The 23269-nt window shown below is 33.5% G+C and overlaps 2 protein-coding genes, 1 long non-coding RNA gene and 1 pseudogene across 6 annotated transcripts; all 4 read left to right on the forward strand.

The window, feature by feature from the left end:
* Positions 1 to 2624: 2624 nt before the first annotated feature.
* LOC103829712 (protein UPSTREAM OF FLC) lies at positions 2625 to 5263 on the forward strand. 3 transcript variants are annotated; one of them, XM_009105403.3, is made up of 6 exons: positions 2625 to 2886; positions 2966 to 3227; positions 3309 to 3378; positions 3455 to 4435; positions 4504 to 4782; positions 4903 to 5263. In XM_009105403.3, the coding sequence occupies exons 2-6, from the start codon at positions 3032 to 3034 to the stop codon at positions 4958 to 4960; spliced, it is 1584 nt and encodes a 527-aa protein (XP_009103651.2). In that variant the 5' UTR covers positions 2625 to 2886; positions 2966 to 3031; the 3' UTR covers positions 4961 to 5263. The 3 variants fall into 3 exon arrangements, with proteins under 3 accessions (XP_009103651.2, XP_009103652.2, XP_033130878.1); XM_009105404.3 differs by having other exon boundaries at positions 2976 to 3227; XM_033274987.1 differs by having other exon boundaries at positions 2626 to 3227.
* Positions 5264 to 5643: 380 nt separating this feature from the next.
* Positions 5644 to 10512, forward strand: LOC103829713 (transcription factor FER-LIKE IRON DEFICIENCY-INDUCED TRANSCRIPTION FACTOR). 2 transcript variants are annotated; one of them, XM_009105405.2, is made up of 4 exons: positions 5644 to 8973; positions 9054 to 9254; positions 9957 to 10133; positions 10223 to 10512. In XM_009105405.2, the coding sequence occupies exons 1-4, from the start codon at positions 8503 to 8505 to the stop codon at positions 10322 to 10324; spliced, it is 951 nt and encodes a 316-aa protein (XP_009103653.2). In that variant the 5' UTR covers positions 5644 to 8502; the 3' UTR covers positions 10325 to 10512. The 2 variants fall into 2 exon arrangements, with proteins under 2 accessions (XP_009103653.2, XP_033130881.1); XM_033274990.1 differs by having other exon boundaries at positions 9957 to 10443.
* Positions 10513 to 11117: 605 nt separating this feature from the next.
* On the forward strand, positions 11118 to 16422 carry LOC103829714 (annotated as a pseudogene).
* Positions 16423 to 16700: 278 nt separating this feature from the next.
* LOC117126877 lies at positions 16701 to 22847 on the forward strand. The gene is made up of 2 exons (XR_004449611.1): positions 16701 to 19084; positions 19702 to 22847. It is a non-coding gene; the product is annotated as an uncharacterized LOC117126877 (long non-coding RNA).
* Positions 22848 to 23269: the final 422 nt, after the last annotated feature.

The following is a 23269-nucleotide window of genomic DNA, read 5'->3' on the forward strand; positions in this document are numbered from 1 at the left end:
TGGTTACTAGTGGGCCTAACACTATATGAATGAGCTTCAACAACTTTTCCGATCTAGTATGATATATTGAATTGTTGGGAGAAAATCTCACATATTATATTTTTTGGATCTCGGCCTTGCGATCAATCGGGTCTGGCTGGTGCCGGTGATCAAACCCCCAAAAAACTAGTTGGTTGGATCTCAGCCCGATGTATACCTCTGAGTTATAAAAGAATATAATCCATGTAAAATTTTAGTAATTATGATTTTGTGTAGAATGTATAATTACTGCTGAAATTTTGTCTTTATAATCGTTCTATAAAAATATAGTAAAATATTTCAGACGAAAAAATAAATTGAAGTATTGTAAATGATTTATTTTTGATACGTAATATATTCAAACTAAAAGTATGTTTTTAAGAGAGGTTACAAGGAAGTATTGAACAGGCCAACTAAATACAAAACGAAAAGGTTGGATTCTGTAAACATTTTTCTTATGGGCTCTTAAACATTTTCAGAGGAAAAAAGAGATGTAAGTGTGATAGAAACAAACTTAAAAAGAAACGAGAAGCAAGAGAAACAACCTCTTTATCTTTCTTTTTCTTGTCAACAATGAATAGCAACCTCTTTTATCTTGTAGAAATAAGAAGAAAGGTAAATGGTGTTTCAATTTTTCGGATAATAATTGATTATGTGTTGGATGAATGATCCAAAATAAATGGAGTCGAGAGACCATTTATTTTTCGAATGTGCTTTCTCAGCGGAGGTTCTGCAGGGTACGATCAAAGGTCTGGTAATGGGAGTAACAGTTCAATGGTCGCCTTTGTTGCAATGTCTGGTCAATGGGTTCCAAGACATAACCACAACCTTCTTAGTTCGATATTGCTTTCAAGCAGTTGCGTATGCCATCTGGTATGAAAGAAACAAACGTCGGGTTGGAGAGCTTCCTCAAACTTCTTCTCGACTAACCACTCATTTGGATAAGCAAATTCGGAACAGGATCTCTTCATTGAGGAAGAAACCTGGAAGTAAATATGAGAAGACAATGGAGTTGTGGTTTGGGAGTCGTTGACTCTATCAAATTCTTCTATTTTCAAATTATAGGTTTTTATTTTCTTTGTCAATAGAAAATAGCATAGCTTGTACAAAGATTTTTTGAAGTGAATAAATTTAAAATTCTTTCAAAAAAAAAAAAGAATGATCCAAAATAAAAGAATAGAAATAAAAAGTTGTTGTTTGATGAATAAGATGAACAGAAATCTGTTGGGTTGGCCCAAACGGAATTCCTTCGAGTATTTCAAACCCACTTTACTATATGACTCTTTAAAAAAAATAACAAATCCGGCGCATTATTTTTTTTTTGGGTGGGTTTACATCTGTTTTGATATCTAGTATGAGTTCAACTTCAATTTTTTTTTTTGAAAAAGTTCAACTTCATGATAAAGAAATAAAGCATGCACGTAAATCTAACAAGAATCATCTTCATGCACGAGTTTTTATTCTATTTCAGCTTTCCAACAAAGAAAGAGAAAGCATATAGTTTAAACTTTTCTACAATTGCAAGTTAATGCTCGAATCTAATCATATAGTATATTTATATCTGTTCCTCAAAAAGATGCAAAGTGAAGTTTATCATAAATGTGTTTGCATATTCAGAAGGGATGTTGTTGCTTTGAACGTGGTCGTTTTTCTGGTTGAACAATGATTAAATATTGAAACAATAGCTTATCATTTATATAGCTTTACCTATCCCGTAAATATACGGCTTCCTCATGATGAATGTTCACTACAAGTAGGGAATGTAAAAATCTTATATACCACCTCACCATTCGGTTTTTAGGTTAGTCTCCATTCCAACTGTTTTTCTTGGATTTAATCTTTTAGAACTTGGAGAGAACATGTCCCAACTATCACCACATTGATCATATTAACTGGGACTGGACAATCGTTCCACCTCTTTCTCTCCTTCTCTGTTGACTTAAATTCTCGCCGCTATCATATTTTTTTCTTCTTTCTAGTTTTGCATAGCGTTTCCTCTGTGATATTGATAGGTTTAGGAAGAGCTTGTTGGTAGGTTCCGGTTCAAGCGCGGTGTGGGTTGGTTCAGTAAGATTCATAGACAGAGGCTCTTTGTAGTTCTAGATTCTATGAAGACTAAAGCTGAGAATTTTAATTTTTGCCCGCAAGACTTGCTCCGTTTGAAGGCGAGCATATGCAGATCAAATCATTTGACATGTTTGTATTGCAGGACGAGTGCGGGTGGACAGACTTTTTTTCTATAAATTTTTTTATAAATAATGAAATTTATAAAAATATTAATTAGTTATTTTGATATCTTAAAATTTAAAATACATTTTGTAAATTGGAGAAAGTATATAGTAGAAAAATCGTTAATTTTCTTTATAGTTCATTTATTTTGTTTTTCTATTATGTAATCGACTCAAAATTAAATTTAACAAGATACAAATGTAAGAAAAACCAGAATTTAACTATTCGATAAATTTAGTTGAATTGATGACAAAAAAAATAAAGTAAATAAATTTAGTTGAATTGGATTTTGAATGAAAGTTGACAAAAGAAAAGAAGAAGACATGACCGAATAAGAATCACTGTTGATTTTCAGAGTTTCATTACAAAACAAAAGAATGCTGTGTCTGAAAATAAGGTAAAAGTCACTAAAGTCCAACTCTTTCTCTCTTCACTCTCTCTCTCTCTCTCCCTCACTGTTACTGTCGTCTCGCTGTCTCTCCATTAATCTCCACACCTTCGAAAAAAAAATCTTTCATTGCAGAATCTCACCTCTCTCTCTCTCTCTCTCTCTCTCTCTCTCTCTCATCTCTCTCTCTCTCTGCTCTCATCCTCGAATTTTCATTGGTCTTCTTGATCCTTAAGGCTTAAGCTAGTACAGTAAGGAATCTTTGTCTTTTTCCCCTTTTTCTCTTTCTCCTTTCTTCCTCCAAATTGATAGATCTGATTTCAAATTGAGGTAATGACAGAGACAATGTTGGAGTTTCCCAATTAGGCGTTTTCTTTTTGGGTCTTGTGTAAGAAAATGGAGGGGAGGATGAAGAAGTACAGAGAAGGAGTGAGTCCAGAGAGAGCAAAAGTGTGGACAGAGAAATCACCAAAGTACCATCAGAAGATCAAGAAAGTCCAAATTGTTTATTACCTCTCCAAGAATCGTCAGCTCGAGCATCCTCACTTCATGGAAGTCTTGCTTTCTTCTCCCAATGGCTTATACCTCAGAGGTAGTTTTAACAATCATTCTTTTCCACAATTCAATATTTTTATTTTTGTGTAGGAATCTTGAAGAATCATTTTGATTGCAGATGTTATAGAGAGGCTTAATGTTCTTAGAGGTAGAGGCATGGCTTCTATGTATTCTTGGTCTAGTAAAAGGTATTTAATTAATAACTTACTTTCTCTTGAGAATAGTTTTAGATATTTCAATGTTTTCTTGATTTGTTACCTGTAGAAGCTATAGGAATGGTTTTGTCTGGCATGATTTATCAGAAGATGACTTGATTCTACCTGCTCATGGGAATGAGTATGTTCTTAAAGGCTCTGAGATTATTGACCAATCCACCACAGATCACTTTAGCAGCCCAATTGAGAATTCAGCAACACAAAACATGAAGCAGATAGTTGTGGAGCCACCACCATCATCAAGAAGCATGGATGATTCCTCTTCCTCTTCGAGTATGAAGGGGACTAATAAGCATTCTCATTCCCAAGAAGATGATGAGCTTTCTCCTCCAGCTCTCCGTTCTGTCTCCTCTCCTGATTCTCGAGACGCCAAGAACTCCTCTTCTTCTTGGTGTTTAGCTGAGTACAAGGTGTACAAGAGCGAGGGACTCGCCGATGCTTCTACACAAACAGATGAAACTGTCAACAAACCTGTAGAGACCTTAAGTAGAGGCGTCTCAACCGATGAAGCTCTCTCATCAGAATCTGAATCAGGCGAGCCTTCTTGTGAAGAAGAAGGGAAGGAGATAGAGGAGAGTGGCGAAACATCGAGAAACTCAGTCTCTCCACCTCCAGTTTCCAGCAGGACTGATACATTGGAGTCTCTTATAAGAGCTGATGTCACTAAGATGAACAGTTTTAGGATTCTTGAACAGGAAGACGTTCGAATGCCGAGGCTTAGAGCCTCCAACGTGCTGATGCAGTTGATATCTTGCGGTTCGATATCGGTCAAGGACAACAAGTTCGGTCTTGTGCCTACTTACAAACCCAAGTTTAGCCACTCCAAGTTTCCTTCGCCTTTCTTCTCCTCCTCGGCGTTTATGATGGGAGGAGATGTTGACCGTTTGTCTGAAACTCCGAGTCTGATGAGCCTGAGGCTAGAGGAGAAAGAGTATTTTAGTGGGAGCTTGGTGGAGACAAAGCTACAGAAGAAAAATGCTGCTGATGGGAACTCTTCTCTTAAGCGTTCTTCATCTTACAATGGTGACAGGTAGATTGCATGCTTCTGTTTAATGTTAAGACAGGTTCTTGTTTTCTGAAAATGTTTTAAACTTTCAGGGCTTCAAAGCAGATGGGTGCAGCAGAGAATGGAGACTCGAAGCCGGGTTGTTCTAAACACATTCCACGCTCGAGAAAGGCTTCTTCTTCTTCTGTGATGAGAAAGCAACAGCCACGTAGCGAGTCAATGAGATCTCCTGTGTTAGTAAAGACTACCAAGAGCATTCCTAGTCCCTCTAAGACGTCTGATGTTTGCTGTAAAAGAATGACCGAATCTTTGGTGAAGCCTGATTCTTTTAAAGAAGAAGAATCAGAGAAGGTGATCAAGATTGAGGAAAGGTAAAACATATAAACATTCTCTTGTTGGCTTTTTTGTACAAAATGTTGATAGTAACATCTCTTCTATTGATTCATTTTAGATTTGGTTGATTGATGAAAATCTTTATGTTACTTGAACAGGCTTGCTTCAGGAGCGCGTGTTATAATTGAATCTAAAGTGCCTCCAAGCAGTTCATGAGGAGCTGCTCTAACCAAGTTTAAAAGGCATGTTTTGAAAAACAATTGAAATGGAAGAAGAAGAAGACCCTTTTTTGTTTAGTTTTGTTTTTTTGGCGGGAACATTCTCCATTTGATTGTGTTTTGATTGTAAATCTGGAAAGGTGGTATGAGAAAAAGGTGGTGAAAAAGTTTCATAAAAAGCCTACAAAAGATCAGAGAGCACTTTAAATGTTTGGGCCATTGGGCAGTGTAAAGATGTAAGTAAAAATTTGAGAGAAACGAAATCTGGAGGCAAAAGGGTATTTAATGTGTTGATGTGAGATGAGTTGATGGACCACTGTTACTGATTGGTATGGTCAATTGTTAGGTTTGTTTGTTAGTAGTTCCAATGCCATCTCGGTTTTCAAAATGTAATCGGAAAGTTACAGTTATCTGAGTATCAGACACACCACTTCAATTTTATGTTTCATCATTTACCCAGTTTTTTCTTTCTTTCTAAAGATGTGAATGGCTATAGCAAATGTAGTTTTGTTTTTTAAGATGTGAATGGTCATTGCAAAATTGATTTTGTTTTTCTAAAGACCTGAATGGTCATAGTACAGGTCTAAAAATATAACTTAATATGCTGTAGATCTCATTCTAAAAATATATACTGGTTTTCGGATATAGAACTTCCTAAAAATATATTTTTTCCATTTTATAATAAATATCATTTAGATACATTTCATGCAAATTAAAAAACTAACAAAATATACTAATTTACTTTTTTTATTGTATATGTATTTAAACAAAAATGATTTAATTAAATATATGTTGGTTATTTAAAAAAAATGAAAAGGAGATTTAATGTGAAAATTTACATTGAAGATGTAGAATGACATTTTTTGAAATAAATAAAAAACTAAAATGAAGCTCTTTATGAAACATGTGGAATAATATATTGTTAATGCTTGCACACTAATTATTTATGCATATATTTGTTTTGGAATGTTCAAAAAAACTCATTTGTTTTTTTTGGTTAGTAAAGCTTCTTCATATGTTTGATTTGTCTCTTTGAAAAAGAAAACATTTGTCTGGGAGCTTATAGTCCAGTGGCAAGGATAAGGATTTGAGCAACACATTTCAAATTCGATCCATCTGTCATGCGAAACAGACACTTTACATGAATATGAATTTTTGTTTTTGGCCTATTTGAATATCCAGAAAGAAAATTTATCTATAGACTGTACTTCCTCTTAGAGATTAGTCTCGGCTCTTGTATAGGTGTGGATACTTCAAGATTAATCATAAAAAAACAGGTGATTTCTCTTAAAATCCGACACCTGAAAGGAATCATTAGTTGATCGTTCTTTTTTCTGTCGAGACGTGATAATATATCATACACCTTCGTAAGTTCCATTGTTTGTATAACAGCTAATTTTTCTTCTCAACGACCAAGACTTCATATATTGTCTTTCTTTATTCTGTGCATTTGAGTTTGTTGTGACATAAACGAAAGCAAAAATGCGTTGAACAGGCTTCTGCATTAAGTAAGTTAAACAAATTAGTTGCGATAAATGAGTTAACAATGACAATGCTATTAATATTTTGTCGACGTTGGAGCGGGTTCAGTTTATAAATATAAACATTATCTTGACAAAAAAACTAGTTCTCGATAAGTATTTAACCACCAAAATATTTAAACTTTTATAATACAAGTAGATTTTGTTATTATGTCGACAGTAACATAGTAACAGGCACCTTCAATACGGCCTGATCGATTTTAATATACCAAAATCCGTAGGAATATTTTATTCTTGTTTTTAGTAAACTAGATGCAATAAGTTACTGACAATATATTAGGTGATAAAATATGTGTGTAAATAATAAAACTACTATACACTTGCTACGTAAAATAATTATAAGAAATTGGATAAGATCTTAAAATTTTTGATCCCTGAATCTAACCGAACAGTCTATATATGTTTGTATATTTCCCGTTTGTTTCAATTTTAATTTGATTATGGCCGAATTAGAAGCTAATTATATGAATAAAGCTATATATAAGTCAATGAATAAACCATATATAAAAGGCTTATCAACCATCATAAACTATGTTCTAAGTCAATGAATCTATTCATTAAGTTAAACTCATTATTGAATATCTCAATTCTTAAACAATAAAAAATCTTTGTTTGTATTTTCATACATTTTGCATATTAGCCTATATTTTTCAGCTTAGATTCTTTTTTCACACCAAAAAACGAATGGAAATTCATTATTGATTTATTTCTATAGTTTTATTGCTTTCAAGTTTCAAGTTAAGCTAAATATAAGTCAATGAATAAACTATATATAAAAGGCTTATCAACCATCATAAACTATGTTCTAAGTCAATGAATCTGTTTATTAACTTAAACTCATTATTGAATATCTCAATTCTTAAACAATAAAAACTCTTTGTTTGTATTTTTCATAGATTTTGCATATTAGCCTATATAGTGTTTTTCAGCTTAGATTCTTTCCGCTTTCACACCAAAAAGCGAATGGAAATTCAATTATTTATTTATTTCTATAGTTTTATTGCTTTCAAGTTTCAAGTTTCGTGTTTGTGAGATTATGAGGGTTATTTACTCCATTACAATGTGATTGCCCTTTTCTATCTTAAGAAAAAGGGTCCAACTTGCTTATTATATTCAAAAGTTAGTTGTCATGCAATACGACAAAAGCAATCATTAACTGGAATCAATTTAGAATGATTTTATATAATCGGCCTTTCTTCAATTAAAAAATACTCCATCGTCATGCATGACATTATCAAGACAACGAAATGAACACAAAATAAAACTAACCTGTTTGAGTTGTGAATGGTGCATTAGAATGTGGTGCGGTTTTAATCAATTTTTGAAAATCACTTGTTTTACTTAATTCAACAAAAGTAAAAATGTTGCGCACTTAAAGGTTAAGAATAGAAAAATAAAGAGTTTTATTGGTATTATTATGCAGTTGATAAGTGTAAACAAAAGATGGATGTTGACAAGAAAAAAAAGATGGATGTTGACAAGAAAAAAAAAGATGGATGGATTGATTTGGTTTGATCTACTCATTGGATAACAACACAACACATCATAAACGATCCATTTTTAATGTGTCCATGGCACAAACAAGTTGAGCAGTTACGCGAGCTGGTTTAAAGTGGATTCGATCTGTATTTCTAGATATGGTAGGTTGTAGCTTAAAGGTAGTCGAATAAGGATGCATGTTATATATTCATGCCTGACTTAAAATGACACAATTTATCTATAATCGGAGGTATTGGTAAAAATCACAAGTGACAGAAGAAACTTTTTTATCATCTGCTTTTTTGACCCAAAATTTGCATAATAATCCCAATTTAATTATGATTACAGATTATTTTATAAGCGTCTACATCAATGCATTTTATTTTAATTACTCTGATAAAAAAAACACTAGAAAACATAGATATAAACTCACTTTGTCTGTCTTTCATTGTCAGAAACTTCTAAAGAGTCTTCTCTTCCTTCTTCTGGACAAGATACAGACAAAAAACACAAAAAGATAATGAAAGGAAGAGTCATAGCTCTTACAAACCTTAACGACCTCGAACTACACAACTTCTTGGTCGATCCAAACTTCGATCAGTTCATAAATCTCATAAGAGGAGATGATCAAACCATCGAACACCCACCTCTTGATTTCGACCTCGGTGGTCCTTTACACAACAGCCCATGTTTCATCGACGACAACCAGTTTATCCCAACACCTGTCGACGACCTGTTCGACGAGTTGCCTGATATAGACTCCAATGTGGCCGAATCGTTCCGTAGCTTCGAGGGTGAGAGTGTTGTAAGAGCAAGCGGCGAAGACGATTACAACGACGGCGATGATTCTTCTGCCACCACGACGAATAATGATGGAAGCCGTAAGAAGAAGACGGATCGGTCGAGAACTTTGATCTCCGAGAGAAAAAGGAGAGGTCGGATGAAGGATAAGCTCTACGCGTTGAGATCTCTTGTTCCAAACATTACTAAGGTAAAAAATGTAATGACTCGAACACAGTTTTTTTGGGTTGTGAAACTGATTTGGAGTATTTTTTGAATTTGTGGCATTAGATGGATAAAGCATCCATTGTGGGAGATGCAGTGGCGTACGTTCAAGAGCTGCAGTCACAAGCCAAGAAACTCAAAGCTGATATCGCTGGCCTTGAAGCTTCTTTAACTTCCACTGAAGGGTACCAAGAACCTGCACCAGTTGCTCAGAAAAGTCACACTTTCCGTTGTATTAATCCACCGGTTTCCAAGAAAATCAGTCAGGTACTGAACCCATTCTTCTTGATAATATATATTCAAAACCTTGTTTACGAAAGTGGCATAGTAATAGTTTCTAGAACAAAATTAGGAAATTGTAATTCAAGTGATAGCGCTGAGCGTTTGCTTTTCGTTTCGGTTGTTTTTTCTTGGGTTTTCAGTTCTTTATGGTATAGAGATAAGAACCGTTTGAGTATTAATGAAATTTAGTTCGGATTCAGTTTGATTCTTTCAGTTTTTAGTTTAGTTCGGATAATAAGATTGGGAACTGGCGATATATTCGAGAAAAAGTTGAATTCAATTTGGTTTCAGTTCATGGCTTTAGATAATTTTGGATAATTGAATAAAAATATCAGGTAATTTGGATTGTTCCAATAAAATTTTAGAAAATTTACTGTTTATCGGATCATTTAAATAATTTTAGATATTTAAATGAAATATTTAGATAAATTCAATTTTTTGGGTAATTCAACTTTGTAGATAATATTATCTTTGAATTATGAATCGCATTTAAAATATTCGTTCTTTCAAAAATTGATTTAATTATTATTTTAGGTATGTGGATTGTATTTAGGGTATTTATATTATTTCAGCTCCTCGATTTCAGCTTTGTATTTTTGGTTCGCGGCTTAGTTCAAAATTTTATTTGCAGTTTTTCCTTAGTTTTATGTCGACTTAATTGTTAAAGTTTGTACTTTTGTGTGTTAGATGGATGTTATTCAAGTAGAGGAGAAAGAGTTTTATGTGAGATTGGTGTGTAATAAAGGAGAAGGTGTTGCTGCATCACTCTACAAGTCTTTGGAGTCTCTTACAAGTTTCCAAGTGCAAAACTCCAACCTAAGCTCCCCTTCTCCTGACACATACCTCTTAACATATACATTAGATGTAAACCAACTTGTCCCTTTCTACATTTTTTGTGGTTTATGTAAGTTTACGTTTACCAAGTACCGAGTTTGCTTGTTTGCTGAAAACAGGGGACATGTTTTGAACAGAGCTTAAACTTGCCTAACCTGAAGCTGTGGATCACTGGATCACTTCTAAACCAAGGTTTTGAATTCATCAAGCCATTCAATTGATTCTGTAACGCTGTGTTCCAGTATGATTATAATCCGGTTATGTATCTCATTGATTGTCTTCCTTTCTGTATGTTTCATAACTTTCCAGCGATCTAATTTTTATTCGGAAGCTGATGTAAGTGATTCTCTATTGAATAAACAACCAACAACATATCCAAAGTCTTAATTTGACAAGAGAACATCTTTTACGTGGTTGGGGTTTTATAACGCATATATACGTCATATTAGGGTAGAGATATAGAGATTTAAAGTTATCCAAGATAATCCCATCGATTTTTAAAAAATATACTGTATTTGCTAGTTCCAGAATTTTCCACGTTTTTCACTTTAGTCCTTGTATATTTATTTACTTACAAATTGAACTTCTAACTTCTGAACTGTTCACATATTCCTTTAAAATTCAAATTTTTAGAAATTTTATTACAATTCAAAATCGAATGCTATTTTTTCTTATAATTTTGAGTGTTACAATATATCTATCTCACTTTATTTAATTTATTACATTAATATTAATAATTATTAGTTTTTAATACTATTAGTAGGACTGCCATAAATTATATTTTGGAAAATGGACAATGAATATTCTAAAGATAAAGATGTCACAAACTAAAAAAAAACATTGTTATAATCTTACTAAATTTCTAATTTTTAAATAGACTAAAATGAGTGTATTCCACAAATGGAATAATTTAATTATTTTTCTTTCATTTAATCTCTAAAATGGAATAATTTGATTATTTTTATGTCATTATGTTGGTTATCTTTTGAATTCTAAAGAATTTAGTTTTCCATGGAATATTAGGACTTTATCCAACTTTTAAACCAAATATTTGGTACACAAAATAGGAAAACCTCATCTCTCATTTACCCAATCCACTTGGCTCCATAGCTGCAAGAGCCATGGCTACTCACACCATCCTCTCCTTCTCATCTCCTTGTCACCGCCTTATAATTTCTCCTTCCTCCAATGCCATTCCACCACTCCGTTCCTCTTTCCGCGGCGTCTCTCTCAACCTCCACCGTCCCCACTCGGTCTCCTTCTCCGCCTCCTCGAAGAAATCGCAAACAGTCGTTTCCGCGGCGAAGAAAGCCGTTGCAGTGCTTAAAGGTAACTCCGACGTCGAAGGAGTTGTTACACTCACACAAGAAGACACAGGTCCTTTCTCTCTCCCTCTCTCTCTCAATGTCTGATTCTGCTTCAGTGTTTGGTTTCTTACTAATTAAAAAGAAGATGTTAGCTTTAGCATTTTTATTATTAAAAATTTTGCTGATACAATGGCTTAGTTTACAAAGTAATCTAAATAGCTACAAGAAGATTAGTTTGTTCTCTCTCAAAGTTTAGTTTACTTCAAAATTTATTTGGTTTCAGGTCCTACAACAGTGAATGTTCGTATCACCGGTCTCACTCCAGGCCCTCATGGCTTTCACCTCGTAACTCCTCTTCCTTTATCTTTAACAGTTACTACTTACTGTGGTCTGATTCTGCTTTTTCTTTTTTTACAGCATGAGTTTGGTGATACAACAAATGGATGCATCTCAACAGGTTCGTTCCTCTCAACAATATGGTGTGATTCATATCATTGATTATTGTCTTTAAAAACTGTCATCTTTTTTTTTTGTTCTATTAGGACCACATTTCAACCCTAACAACATGACACACGGAGCTCCTCAAGACGAGATCCGTCATGCGGGTGATCTGGGAAACATCATTGCCAATGCCGATGGTACTACTTACATTCAAAAACTTTACTAAAACAATTTATTATTAATTGGCTTCCATCGTTTGATACTCAATAAAACTGTTGTAACAAAAGGCGTGGCAGAAACAACACTTGTGGACTGGTCCTAACTCTATTGTCGGAAGAGCCTTTGTGGTTCACGAGCTTCAGGATGACCTCGGAAAGGGTTAAAACTTATTATCCCTTCTTTTTTTACTTCCCATTCTCCAATGTACTTATTCTTCCTTCTTCTTAATTTGGTTTTGGCAAATAATATAGGTGGCCATGAGCTTAGTCTGACCACTGGTAACGCAGGCGGGAGACTTGCATGCGGTAATGATTTAAGTTTTTCGATTCCTCTGCGATTGTTTCAAGCGTTTACATTTGTATTAGAACACTTTTTCATTAGAAAGGTTTTCAGTTTTTCTTTTTATTAGATAGTGTACTATACTATCATTAGCGGTTTCATCTAAAGACAAAGAAAGCTTGCTTTTATATAATATAGTTGAACGCAAATTTGGATTTTATATGTTCGGTAATCTCACGAGCTACGTGGGTTCTAACGCAGGTGTGGTTGGTCTGACCCCGCTCTAAGTCTGGGATAAGTAACGTACTCTTCTGTATTGTGTTTCGTCAAATAATGTTTGGCTGAATAAACTTTTGATGTTTTTATATCCATAGCAACAAAAACCCTCTCTCTCTCTCTCTCTCTCTCTCTCTCTCTCTCTCTCTCTCTCTCTCTCTCCTCTCTCTCTCTCTTCTCTCTCTCTCTCTCTTCTCTCCTCTCTCTCTCTCTCTCTCTCTCTCTCCTCTCTCTCTCTCTCCTCTCTCTCTCTCTTCCTCTCTTCTCTCTCTCTCTCTCTCTCTCTTCTCTCTCTCTCTCTCTCTCTCCTCTCTCTCTCTCTCTCTCTCTCTCTCTCTCTCTCCTCTCTCTCTCTCTCTCTCTCTCTCTCTCTCTCTCTCTCTCTCTCTCTCTCTCTCTCTCTCTCTCTCTCTTCTCTCTCTCTCTCTCTCTCTCTCTCTCTCTCTCTCTCTCTCTCTCTAGCTCTCTCTCTCTCTCTCTTCTCTCCTCTCTCTCTCTCTCTCTCTCTCTCTCTCTCTCTCTCTCTCTCTCTCTCCTCTCTCTCTCTCTCTCTCTCTCTCTCTCTTCTCTCTCTCTCTCTCTCTCTCTCTCTCTCTCTCTCTCTCTCTCTCTCTCTCTTTGTAAAACTGCCGGTTAGTGGTTACTCTTGGACCAAATCTGCATTCCATCGTTTTTATAACATTGTTTTGGTATAATGTCTTCTTCTTTTATCAAGTCAATAACGATTCATGCTCTGATTTTTTATTTTTTAGGTAATGAGGTGACGTTACTTGAACATATAGTTTTAAAGAAAATTGATGATAATCATACTTTATAAAAAAATATAAACCAAAACTTAATTTCGACTAACAATTTTGAACACCCCTTAAGCTTGGACATGTTATCCAGTACAGAAAGGATATATATCTGATTGCAAAACCTTACAACTTCTATATTTTTAATTTTTGGGACAAGTAGAATTAGAAACATATAAGAGTGAAAAAAGGAAAATATATGAAATAGAGGAAAATGCATATATCAAATCATATCACTTAAAAAGCTGGTGATGATCAAACCGATGTAAATTACTAATTTTCTTCTTTTTGAAAAATGTTTATTGTTGTAACATTCTACTCAACATATGAATGAATAGAAACATAGTTAAAATGATAAATATTGAATAATTAACAAAAATGTGTTGTGTAAAGAAAAAGTTTCAGCTTACCCACTTGGTTAGTCCAATTTGTTGTATGCGTCTCCCGAACCGTCTGTCTGTTACTTCAACTACTTTAGTTAATAAAAATAAATATACGAACACTTCCTAGTTCCTATTATATTCGTGATACGTTTGCTTTCTCAAAATGTTCCGTCAACTTGTGAATTAAATCTTTCATTCTTAAAATATGTCGAAAGAAAGATTTATAACCAAGAAATTAGACTTTGTTCGAGACTTACCAATAACACAATTATTGGATTCTACAACTAAATTGATTCAACCAAGTGCCAGACCAAAGTATACAGTAGTTATATTCCTATGTTTTTCTGAAAGAGAATGATAAAGACAAGTTGATGTTTCTGACAATACAAACGATGTAACTTCTATATATGGTTCACATCTATTCATTAATCTTTCTGGAATTTCCAAATTGATCACTTCAAATTCTCGTGCTCTAGTCACAAATCTGAATTACGGAAGGTACAAGTACAACCATGAAGGAGTAAACTATATCTTCAAAATAAAAAACCAAGCAAATCACATTAGAGATTATTAAGGAAAATTTAGATTCAATAACTAGAAAAACAACCATAGCTTCCCGCTTTTATGGTAAATGGCTCAGAACTGTGAGTACCGCCATCTAGATTCGAATTCAGCCACAACCTTAAGTTATAAAAAACGAAGATTCTGCAGGTTTCGTGATGATCAGTTCTTGAACCTATAAAACCATACCATGATTATAAAAAAAAACTTTAAAAACTAAAATTAAGCCCATAACCATAAAAAGATGATCAGTTTTTGGCCTCCCCGATGATCCGCTCTTGATGATTTGGCTCTGACGAGAACAGCTCGCGTCGGACCTTATAAGCACCCATCCACACGATCAGACAGCAACGACAGAGGCCAAGCACACCCGCTTCGACCAGACTGAGCATTTGTTCAGCGCAAGAGCGAGCCGCAACAATTGCTCTGAGCGCAACACACATACACACAAACACGGGTAAAGAGACCTCTGAAGCCCCAAATGGAGACATAGAAGACCTCACCACAACCAAAGCACAAATACACAAAACACGGGTCCAAGAGAACAGCTGCTCAAGTCCAGAATAGCTCTAATACCTGAAAGAAGAATTAATGAACTAACTGCTGCGGAGACCATGAGCATCCAACAACACTGGGATGTGCTAGATCACAGCAAAGTGTCATTGTGGGAACAAAATGGTGACCGGAGATCACCCGATACAACCATAACCATAGCTACGCCTTACACCGCGTCTGAGAACTAGACAATAGTTTCTTCGGAAAAAAAACCTAAGCTGAGCCGATGACTAACGGAACAACCATCTCTAAGAACAGGAACAACCATTAGTTGAAGCGACGCCGGATACAGCTTCAATCTTCAAAGGAGGAGCTGGATAAGAGCCGACAGAGAGATACATCGAGGGAGAGAGAAGTCGCAAGAGCTACTGCTCAGTGGCCATAGGGTCAACCGTAGCTCTGCCACGATCCACACGCTTATGCAAGAAGCACCACCACGTGATGGTTAAACTGCTGACTGGATGTGTCTCAGAGGAGAGAGGAAACCTCCAGAGTACTCTTAGCTTCAGAGAAGAAGGATGACTCACCAAGACGCCAAGGAAGCCACATAACCTAAACTCTGAAAGCTTCCCTACCAAGGATCATAGTGAGCATAGAACTACCACTCACTAGATCGGCGGACAAAGACCGAATACCCACCACCACGCGCTGCCGTCTCAAAAAAGAAAATCAGATTTCATCGAATGAAACCCTAAAAATCCGAATCCACTCGCCTACGACCACCACCGCTTCACATTATCTCAAGAACGGATGACTCCGTAGTCCATCCCAGAGCTAAGCTAGAGAAACCCACAACGAAACTCGTTCCACAGATCCAATCATCTTGACTGCCAGCAGAACAGAGGATAAATGGAGCAACCACACGCGCCACCGCGGGTCGCCGGAGCAGAAACAAGCGTTTGAGTTAAGAGACTTTTAGAGAGAGAGAGATGAGGGAGAGATGAGAGAGAATATAAATTTATTTAAGTTTAATATAAACTGCTGTGGGTAAATTTTTTATAGTGAGTGACCCTACCCCGAAAGATCCCGCATCCTTGAAAACCCTATTAACGCCGTAGAAACCCATGGGCAATCTGCAACATGATTTTTTTGAAGAGGTTTCAGTACCACCCCACTGACAGAAAATCAAACTCGCGACCTCTGGCAATTGTGTGTGAAAATCTCATTAAAACCTCTAAGCTATGAGCGATATCTCAATATCTTATATATTAAAATAGAAGTCACAACCTTGATTCATGTGTGGTTTTTTTTTTAAAATAGATCTAATGGACATATTCCTAGAAAGTCAGGTTACATTTAATATCTAATCTTATCATTGAAATTTTGGGCCTACTATAAATTTTTATTGGGCTATCAATAATTGAATTTAAACAATAGATGATCAATTGGATTTATAGATAGTATAAATTAAATATATATAATTAAATGTTGTAATACTAAACCTCTATATGCTAAATATTTAAATATTTGTCGATGTTAACTTTTAAAATTATAAAGATTTTTTTTAAATAAAAAAAAATCATATTATCTAACAATGATTAATCTTTACTACCTTAAACCAATGAAAACAAATTTTAAACTATATAGTTTATTTTAAAAATTAAACAAAAACTAAATGTTTAATTATTTACTCGATAATATAAATCTATAAAGCAAAAAGTTTAATTTTTAAAAAACTTTCTAAATTTGTGAAATGTTACAATATCTTTGAATATGACAAGAAAACAATATTTTACTAATCTTTATATATATAGTTACAATTTTAATAATGAAATAAATCTGAAAAACAAAAAAAAAATATATATATATATATATATAGAAAAAGATACAAATACATGTGAAAGTTTGAAACAATCTATTCAATGAAAAAATTATACAGTAAACTTATTATGTTTTAAAATTTACCAATTTAAAATTGAAAACAAAATATTTATATAAAAATAAATAAAAACAAAAACCTGCGCAGTTATGCGGGTCGAGATCTATTATCTATCATTATTTGTTTTTATGAGGAAAAACAAACATGCAGCAAAATAATACGATGATTTTGGTTTAGCTGGCAGTGCTCCATTTTTTTGTTTTATTACTTCACCTTGTTTTTTGTTTCTTGGCAATATCCGCTTTGATCGCTAAACTGTAGATCAAAAAATCATAACCAAACCTCACAACTCTATACAAAAGTATTTACAAATGGTTAGCTTACTGGCAACGAAAAACTTTAGCAGGATAGACATAGTTGATAGTTCTAGCAAATTTTGACAGCTACCTGAGATATACAAATGCATATATACATATAATGCACACTGGAGATTGCACACACACACACATATATGTAGTTTATACTAACACTCAAGGCTCAACAAGTAGACATAGAGCCATGCTATTCTTGCTTGGATTTTAGTTGCATTACATTATCCTCTTCATCCGTCTTTTTATATCTTTTAAATTTTAAATTATGTATATCTCTTTCTGTTATTTATATTAGGTTTCAAGTATATAAATATTAGGTTCTGATCGTGATGTCTTTCTTATCTTTCAAGGAGTATACAAATTGATTGATGGCAAAGTAACTATTTTACTGTTTCAGGTATATTGTAAAAAGAATGACTTGAAAGTATTTCGAAAAGACTGATATCATCTACAAGCTTATCCTTGTAGCAGTGATAGATAATTTAACTATAAAAATATTTAAATTCTTTTAAATCTTTTTGAACTGGTATGAACAATATTCATACTCTAGATCAAATATTAAATTGTTCTCGTCTTTATAATAACTTTCGTTTGAATTTGTAAGTATTAATATGAATAACACTTTTGATCAAATCTTACCTTTCTTATCTTTTACTGTAAGCAGTTTAGTGTTTGAAGAATATTTACCCAAAATCATAACTAACCAGAGAATGATTAGTTTGTAGAACAAAAACAAAAGAAAAAATATGATAGTTTGAAGAACTTAAATAGTTTTCAATTTAAAATGAATGGTGGGCAATATTTCCTTTTGCATTTATATTAAGAAAGCCAGTTACAATGGTATAAATAAAGCCGAAATACATAAATGAAACAGCTAGTTCGGTAGTGTGCGGTGAAGTGGAGTGAGTAAGAAGTAAGAGTGAGTTGTAGTTGTAGTGTTGAAGTGTGGTGAGGTGTTGTGTTATGTCTATCCACTCCTTTTGGACAAAAACTTCTTTTTATAAATAATGTCCTCAAGCCCCACCACCACTCTCTCCTCTTCCTCTTAATATAAAAACACCCTCTACTATTTGGTATGCCACTCATTTTCTCACCTTATTATCATTTTAAAAGATATATTTTCAAGAACTTTCCACCTCTTTCCTTGGGCATACATGTATGTATATGTTTGTTCGTGTGTAGATTTTTTAGTCATCTTTTTTTCTTTAAAGTAGAAATCAATACTAATTTTTGAACTTATGGTTGTTATAAGTAAACAGAAACGCACTAACGAATGGAGAATCAATAGATAAAACTGAAATCATGAAATTGTGTGATGCTTTTGGGAGTTAAGCGATTGATTTAACATGGTTCAAATATAGTAGTCTCTCTAGAGTTCACCATTTAGTTATGCAATACTATATGAGTTACGCCCGATCTTAATTTATTCTTTGATTAAACCTATTGCATCTTAGTAAAAAAACTAGCTTCAAAGCTTTATGATTCTTACAAACCAAGCGATAGTAGCTTAGATGGCTTTATATTTTTTAAGTTCTAATTTATCTCTGTCTTATAGTTAATAAATAATTTTATATTGAGAACACTTTTAAGAGCCTATAAACTAGAAAAAAAAATTGTAACTGGGAGTTGAGAGGAAAACAACAACCTGCAAGTGAAGTAAAGCAAGCTAAAGAGTGGGTTGGATCCGGTTTTGTAGAAACAAGATCTTTTGGTTAATCCTAACTTGGAAGCTATGTCACATGTATGCCAGGCTCATTCACACCCACCAATTATAATTGGATAAACTAATTTTGAAATAATAAAAACGGAGTTGGCTAATGTTTAGTATAAGTGTTCAAATAAACAGTTGTATGTATGAAAACGTAATTTTGGCATTCTACATCGTTCAATTAAACTAAATCTTACAACGTGAAACATATATGCTCAGTCCATCAAGTCCTCTAGATCGTCTAAATTATTCACTGTGCCTGAGAAATGTTGGGATTGTAGAAATCCCGTGTCCAACTCTTTATTATCCGAATAGTACGATATTGTTCACTTTGGATCTAATTGACAAGCCCGCATGGATTTATTTTTGGTTTCCATCCCAAAAGGTCCCGAACTATTAGAGTTGGACATCTTTTTATATATTAGACACTCTTTGTCTAATTTTCCAATGTGGGACTTAGTTTGTTATATCACATTCTTCCCTTCAAACTAAGGATCACATTCATCTCGTGTCCCACAACTGACTTCCAGAATCTTCTGACTTGATTTCTGCCACACACCTCTCATTCCTAACTCATAGGATACCCATTCATCACTCATTTATCACTCAAAGGGTATTTCGGTCTTTCTTGCAGATTTCTCGTCAACCTGGCTCTGATACCAATTGTTGGGATTGTAAAAATCCCGTGTCCAACTCTGTATTATCCGATTAGTATGATATTGTCCACTTTAGGCCTAATTGGCAAGCCCGCATGGATTTACTTTTAGTTTCCATCCCAAAAGGCTTCGTACTATTAGAATTGGACATCTCTTTATATATTAGACACTCATTGTCTAATTTTTCAATATGAGACTTAGTTTGTCATATCACAAAAAATAGTATTAGTTAAACGCTAAATGATACTTCACTACTAATATATATTTGTGTAAACCTTTATTTTAGAATATTGGTTGGAATGAGTTGTGTAATTGGTGGAAGATACAACTAAAGATGCGGCGGTGCATCTTGACCCTTACGTGCCTCACACTTCCTTCTCCTTTGTCTTCTTACGCTAAGTATCTTTCTCTCTTTGCTAACGTACATTTTTTGTTGTTTCCACACCGAACCTGCTTACGTCATATTTATCTGTTTCGTAAAATTTCTTGGCATTAAAAAAGACATCTACTTGACAATGGTAAGTTCAAACATCTACGTAAAATGATAGCAAAGAAAAAAAAACATGATTTCTTGATTTCATAATAACTCCTTAGGTTAGTCCAGAGATTTTGGGGTCTGTGGTTGTGTTTATATAAAAAAAAAGTTTTTTTACAAATTTTGGGGTGCAAAATTGTTTTGGGCTTACTCGTATGTAAATTTTTTTCAAAAACTTTAGAAGTCTATTGCGAATGTTTCACTTATCATGATCCATGACTGGCTCTGGAGACATATAATAAATTTTATAAGCTTTACAAAGATAATTTGGCATTTGATATGAAATATTTTTGATTGATATAAAAGACTTTACTTAATTTAGTTTTATTTTGTGATCATGTGCATGGATTAAAGATATGAAATATTTGTTTTTAGATATTTTGAATTGTACACTGGAGTTGTCAAAAAAGCACACTGGTATATAATATACTTAAAAATTGTAGAACTATGATCTTATACACATATATATGTACGTATGTATTTCTTTTTAAAAACAAATGCTTGCTTCTCGAGTTAACCAAAATATACGTAATTTTATTTTCGTCCAATTTGAAAAAAATCATATAACCGTAGTTTTACGAGCCAGTAAATACTAAAGTTCAGTAACACAACGGTCTGTGTACATAAATGAATTCACATGATATTAGGGGCTAAAACCGCTAAGATGTTTGATAAACAAAGGAACTGTCTCGGACCTTGTGGTCTGGTGATAAGAAAACCGGCTCCGAAACACCAATATGTTTTAAGTTCGATTTATTTGATCCGTGAAATTAGATCACATTGTTCTGAACATCCACATAGATATGAACCTTTGTTTTTGGCCCATTTGAATATCCGAAAAGAAATTGACCATATAAATCCGAGATTTTCTAGATTAATCAAAGAAAAAAACAAAGGAACTGATTTCCATTCATCTACCACACTGGAGTAGTGCCACTAGTAGACCATTTAGTCCGAACACGAACACAAAAACCATGTATTAACAACAGTTAAGAATCGTTTTGTGACCAAAGCTCGTCTAGTTTAATGGATAGTAACTTCAAATTCATTTTTCGTTCTTTGGTGGTATGATGTGTAGAAATCTCCAAACCACAAAGTATCTTTTTCCACGAATGTCTTTCAGGATTTCACATATATCTTAAATGATGAAGCTTCTTACGATAACTCGTTTAGTCTATAAATCGTTTTAGGCTAAACCTGGATAAAAGAAAATTTTTTGAATTTCAGGCTTTAAAACACAGCGTGAAATTGTTGAGGTTTTCCATCATAAGCTTTAGTAATTAGTAAATCAAGAGTACCGTACCCAAAACAAGTAGGATAATAAATTATTTAACATAAAAAGGAAAACACAAAACAAACTGGATGGTAGTATTATGTTTAGGAAATATGACGCGGTGAGTAAAAAATTAGTAGCTTTTAGCCACACATCTGTTGGTGTCGTTGCTTTACGCAACATCATGCATCTCTTCTTCTACTGTTTCCTGATTTGTTTATAAAAGGTTCTTTTTTCTTATTTATGATTAGCAACCAAATGATTTCAATTATTTCCTCATTATGTATCTAAACATTACAAATATGTTTATATACGTGTGTGTATATCTTCGTCACTGTAAAATTGAAATCGATATAATTAGTTTGATTAGGACCACTATAAAAATATTGATCTGTATATGACTATCCATGTGTGAGTGTATCTATTAAATAGTTCTGTAAAGGATGTGAGGGCCACTTCAAGTACAAGACAATAAGGTTTGGAATAGCCCAACGTGATTAAGAGTAACTTCTTCCAATCATTTCATTGAATTATTGTGCCTAATCAAAACTTTAATAACGAAAATAACTTCGTATTTTTTTATAAAGCTTAATGGTAGCATTTATTTGGTACAACTAATACTTTTTCCTACCAAGATAAAAATTAATATTTGCGGCTGTAGAAATAAAGAATAGAAAACAAAATATACCGCAGAACCGCAAGTAAATCATTTGATTGGGGTATACCAGTGGCAAGTTGTTACACATTGGTTACATACATGAGTTTATATAGTGGAAAAAATATTAGTATATGGAAGCAGCAATCCCAATCCCTATGCAAAGTCAAAAATGTTGCATGAAATTAGCAAAATATTCCGGTGAAGAAAAGATGTGATGGGTTTGGTGTATGTAACAGACTTGCATCCCACACATTACCTTTCCTTAGCCCCAAAATGATGTTGAATTATATCCACTTGAAATTTATTCTTATTATCTTTTTTTATTCTTATTATCTTTAACCCACTAAACAAAATTTTCTTTTTTTGCAAGAAAATGTCTCCAAGTTTTCAATAGAGAAAATAGTACTTTTATTAGTACAATCCACACATACTTTTTAACTTGAATCAATATAATAATTACTCAACTAATATAAATCACTAAAATACAAGTTTCCATTAAATTGTGCATATATTTTATAAGTATTATAAGAAAAAATTTGGTAAACAAACAATAAGTATTATAAGTTCACCGTTTTAGCTTCTTTTTTTTTGCCAGGTCTTTTGTGGGACAGTGGCTTAGCCACTATGCCTTGTACATTCGACATATATGGGTTAAAAACTCCATTTTAATTACGAGCATTAACAAGTATGAAGATAAAAAGGTTTATAGTTTTTCAAGTATTTGCTTCTACTTTACCAAAACAAAAGTATTTGCTTCTAACCTGGAGATGTTAACTGTAATAGTAAAACCTTCTTTCATAATGGTAGAGCTATCAGGTTTGAATCTCATCAGCTACCGGAGATATTTAACAGTCGGTTCTTATCTTGGTCCAAAAATATTATAAATTTCAGTCCAGAACTTTTTGAATTTAAAAAAAAAGAGTATTTGCTTCTATGATAATCGAAACTTTGGCATTTAACAAAAGAACAAGCTCGTTTTCGTACTAGTTAACAAAAGTGAATTTTAAAACTTAATTTTAATTGTTAGGGCCAGGTTACTTTGGTATATATTATACTAGATTAACATCTACGCCTTTGCGCGGAATGAACATTCTATATAAGTTATTTTATGTATTATATGTTTTTACATAGTATAAAATAATAAATATATACTAAGTAATTAAAAGTCAGTGACTATTACATATATAATTAAATTTGTGCAAACATATAAATCAATTTTATAAATCCTAACAATATTTTTTTAAAAATTAATTTTTCAATGTTTGTTCAAATCTTTTATCAAAAATATTGTTCAAAGTAAATTTAGAAATGAAAATATTTATGTATTTTAT

The sequence above is a fragment of the Brassica rapa genome, chromosome A07 (genome assembly GCF_000309985.2).
Source record: "Brassica rapa cultivar Chiifu-401-42 chromosome A07, CAAS_Brap_v3.01, whole genome shotgun sequence".
Taxonomy (NCBI): Eukaryota; Viridiplantae; Streptophyta; class Magnoliopsida; order Brassicales; family Brassicaceae; genus Brassica; species Brassica rapa.

Coding starts and splice junctions, on each gene's coding strand:
- LOC103829712 (XM_009105403.3), top strand. CDS start 3,032: ATGGAGGGGAGGATGAAGAAGTACAGAGAAGGAGTGAGTCCAGAGAGA. Junction 3,228..3,308: donor CAATGGCTTATACCTCAGAG/GTAGTTTTAACA, acceptor TTTTGATTGCAG/ATGTTATAGAGAGGCTTAAT. Junction 4,436..4,503: donor TCATCTTACAATGGTGACAG/GTAGATTGCATG, acceptor TTAAACTTTCAG/GGCTTCAAAGCAGATGGGTG.
- LOC103829713 (XM_033274990.1), top strand. CDS start 8,503: ATGAAAGGAAGAGTCATAGCTCTTACAAACCTTAACGACCTCGAACTA. Junction 8,974..9,053: donor TTGTTCCAAACATTACTAAG/GTAAAAAATGTA, acceptor TTGTGGCATTAG/ATGGATAAAGCATCCATTGT. Junction 9,255..9,956: donor TTTCCAAGAAAATCAGTCAG/GTACTGAACCCA, acceptor TTTGTGTGTTAG/ATGGATGTTATTCAAGTAGA.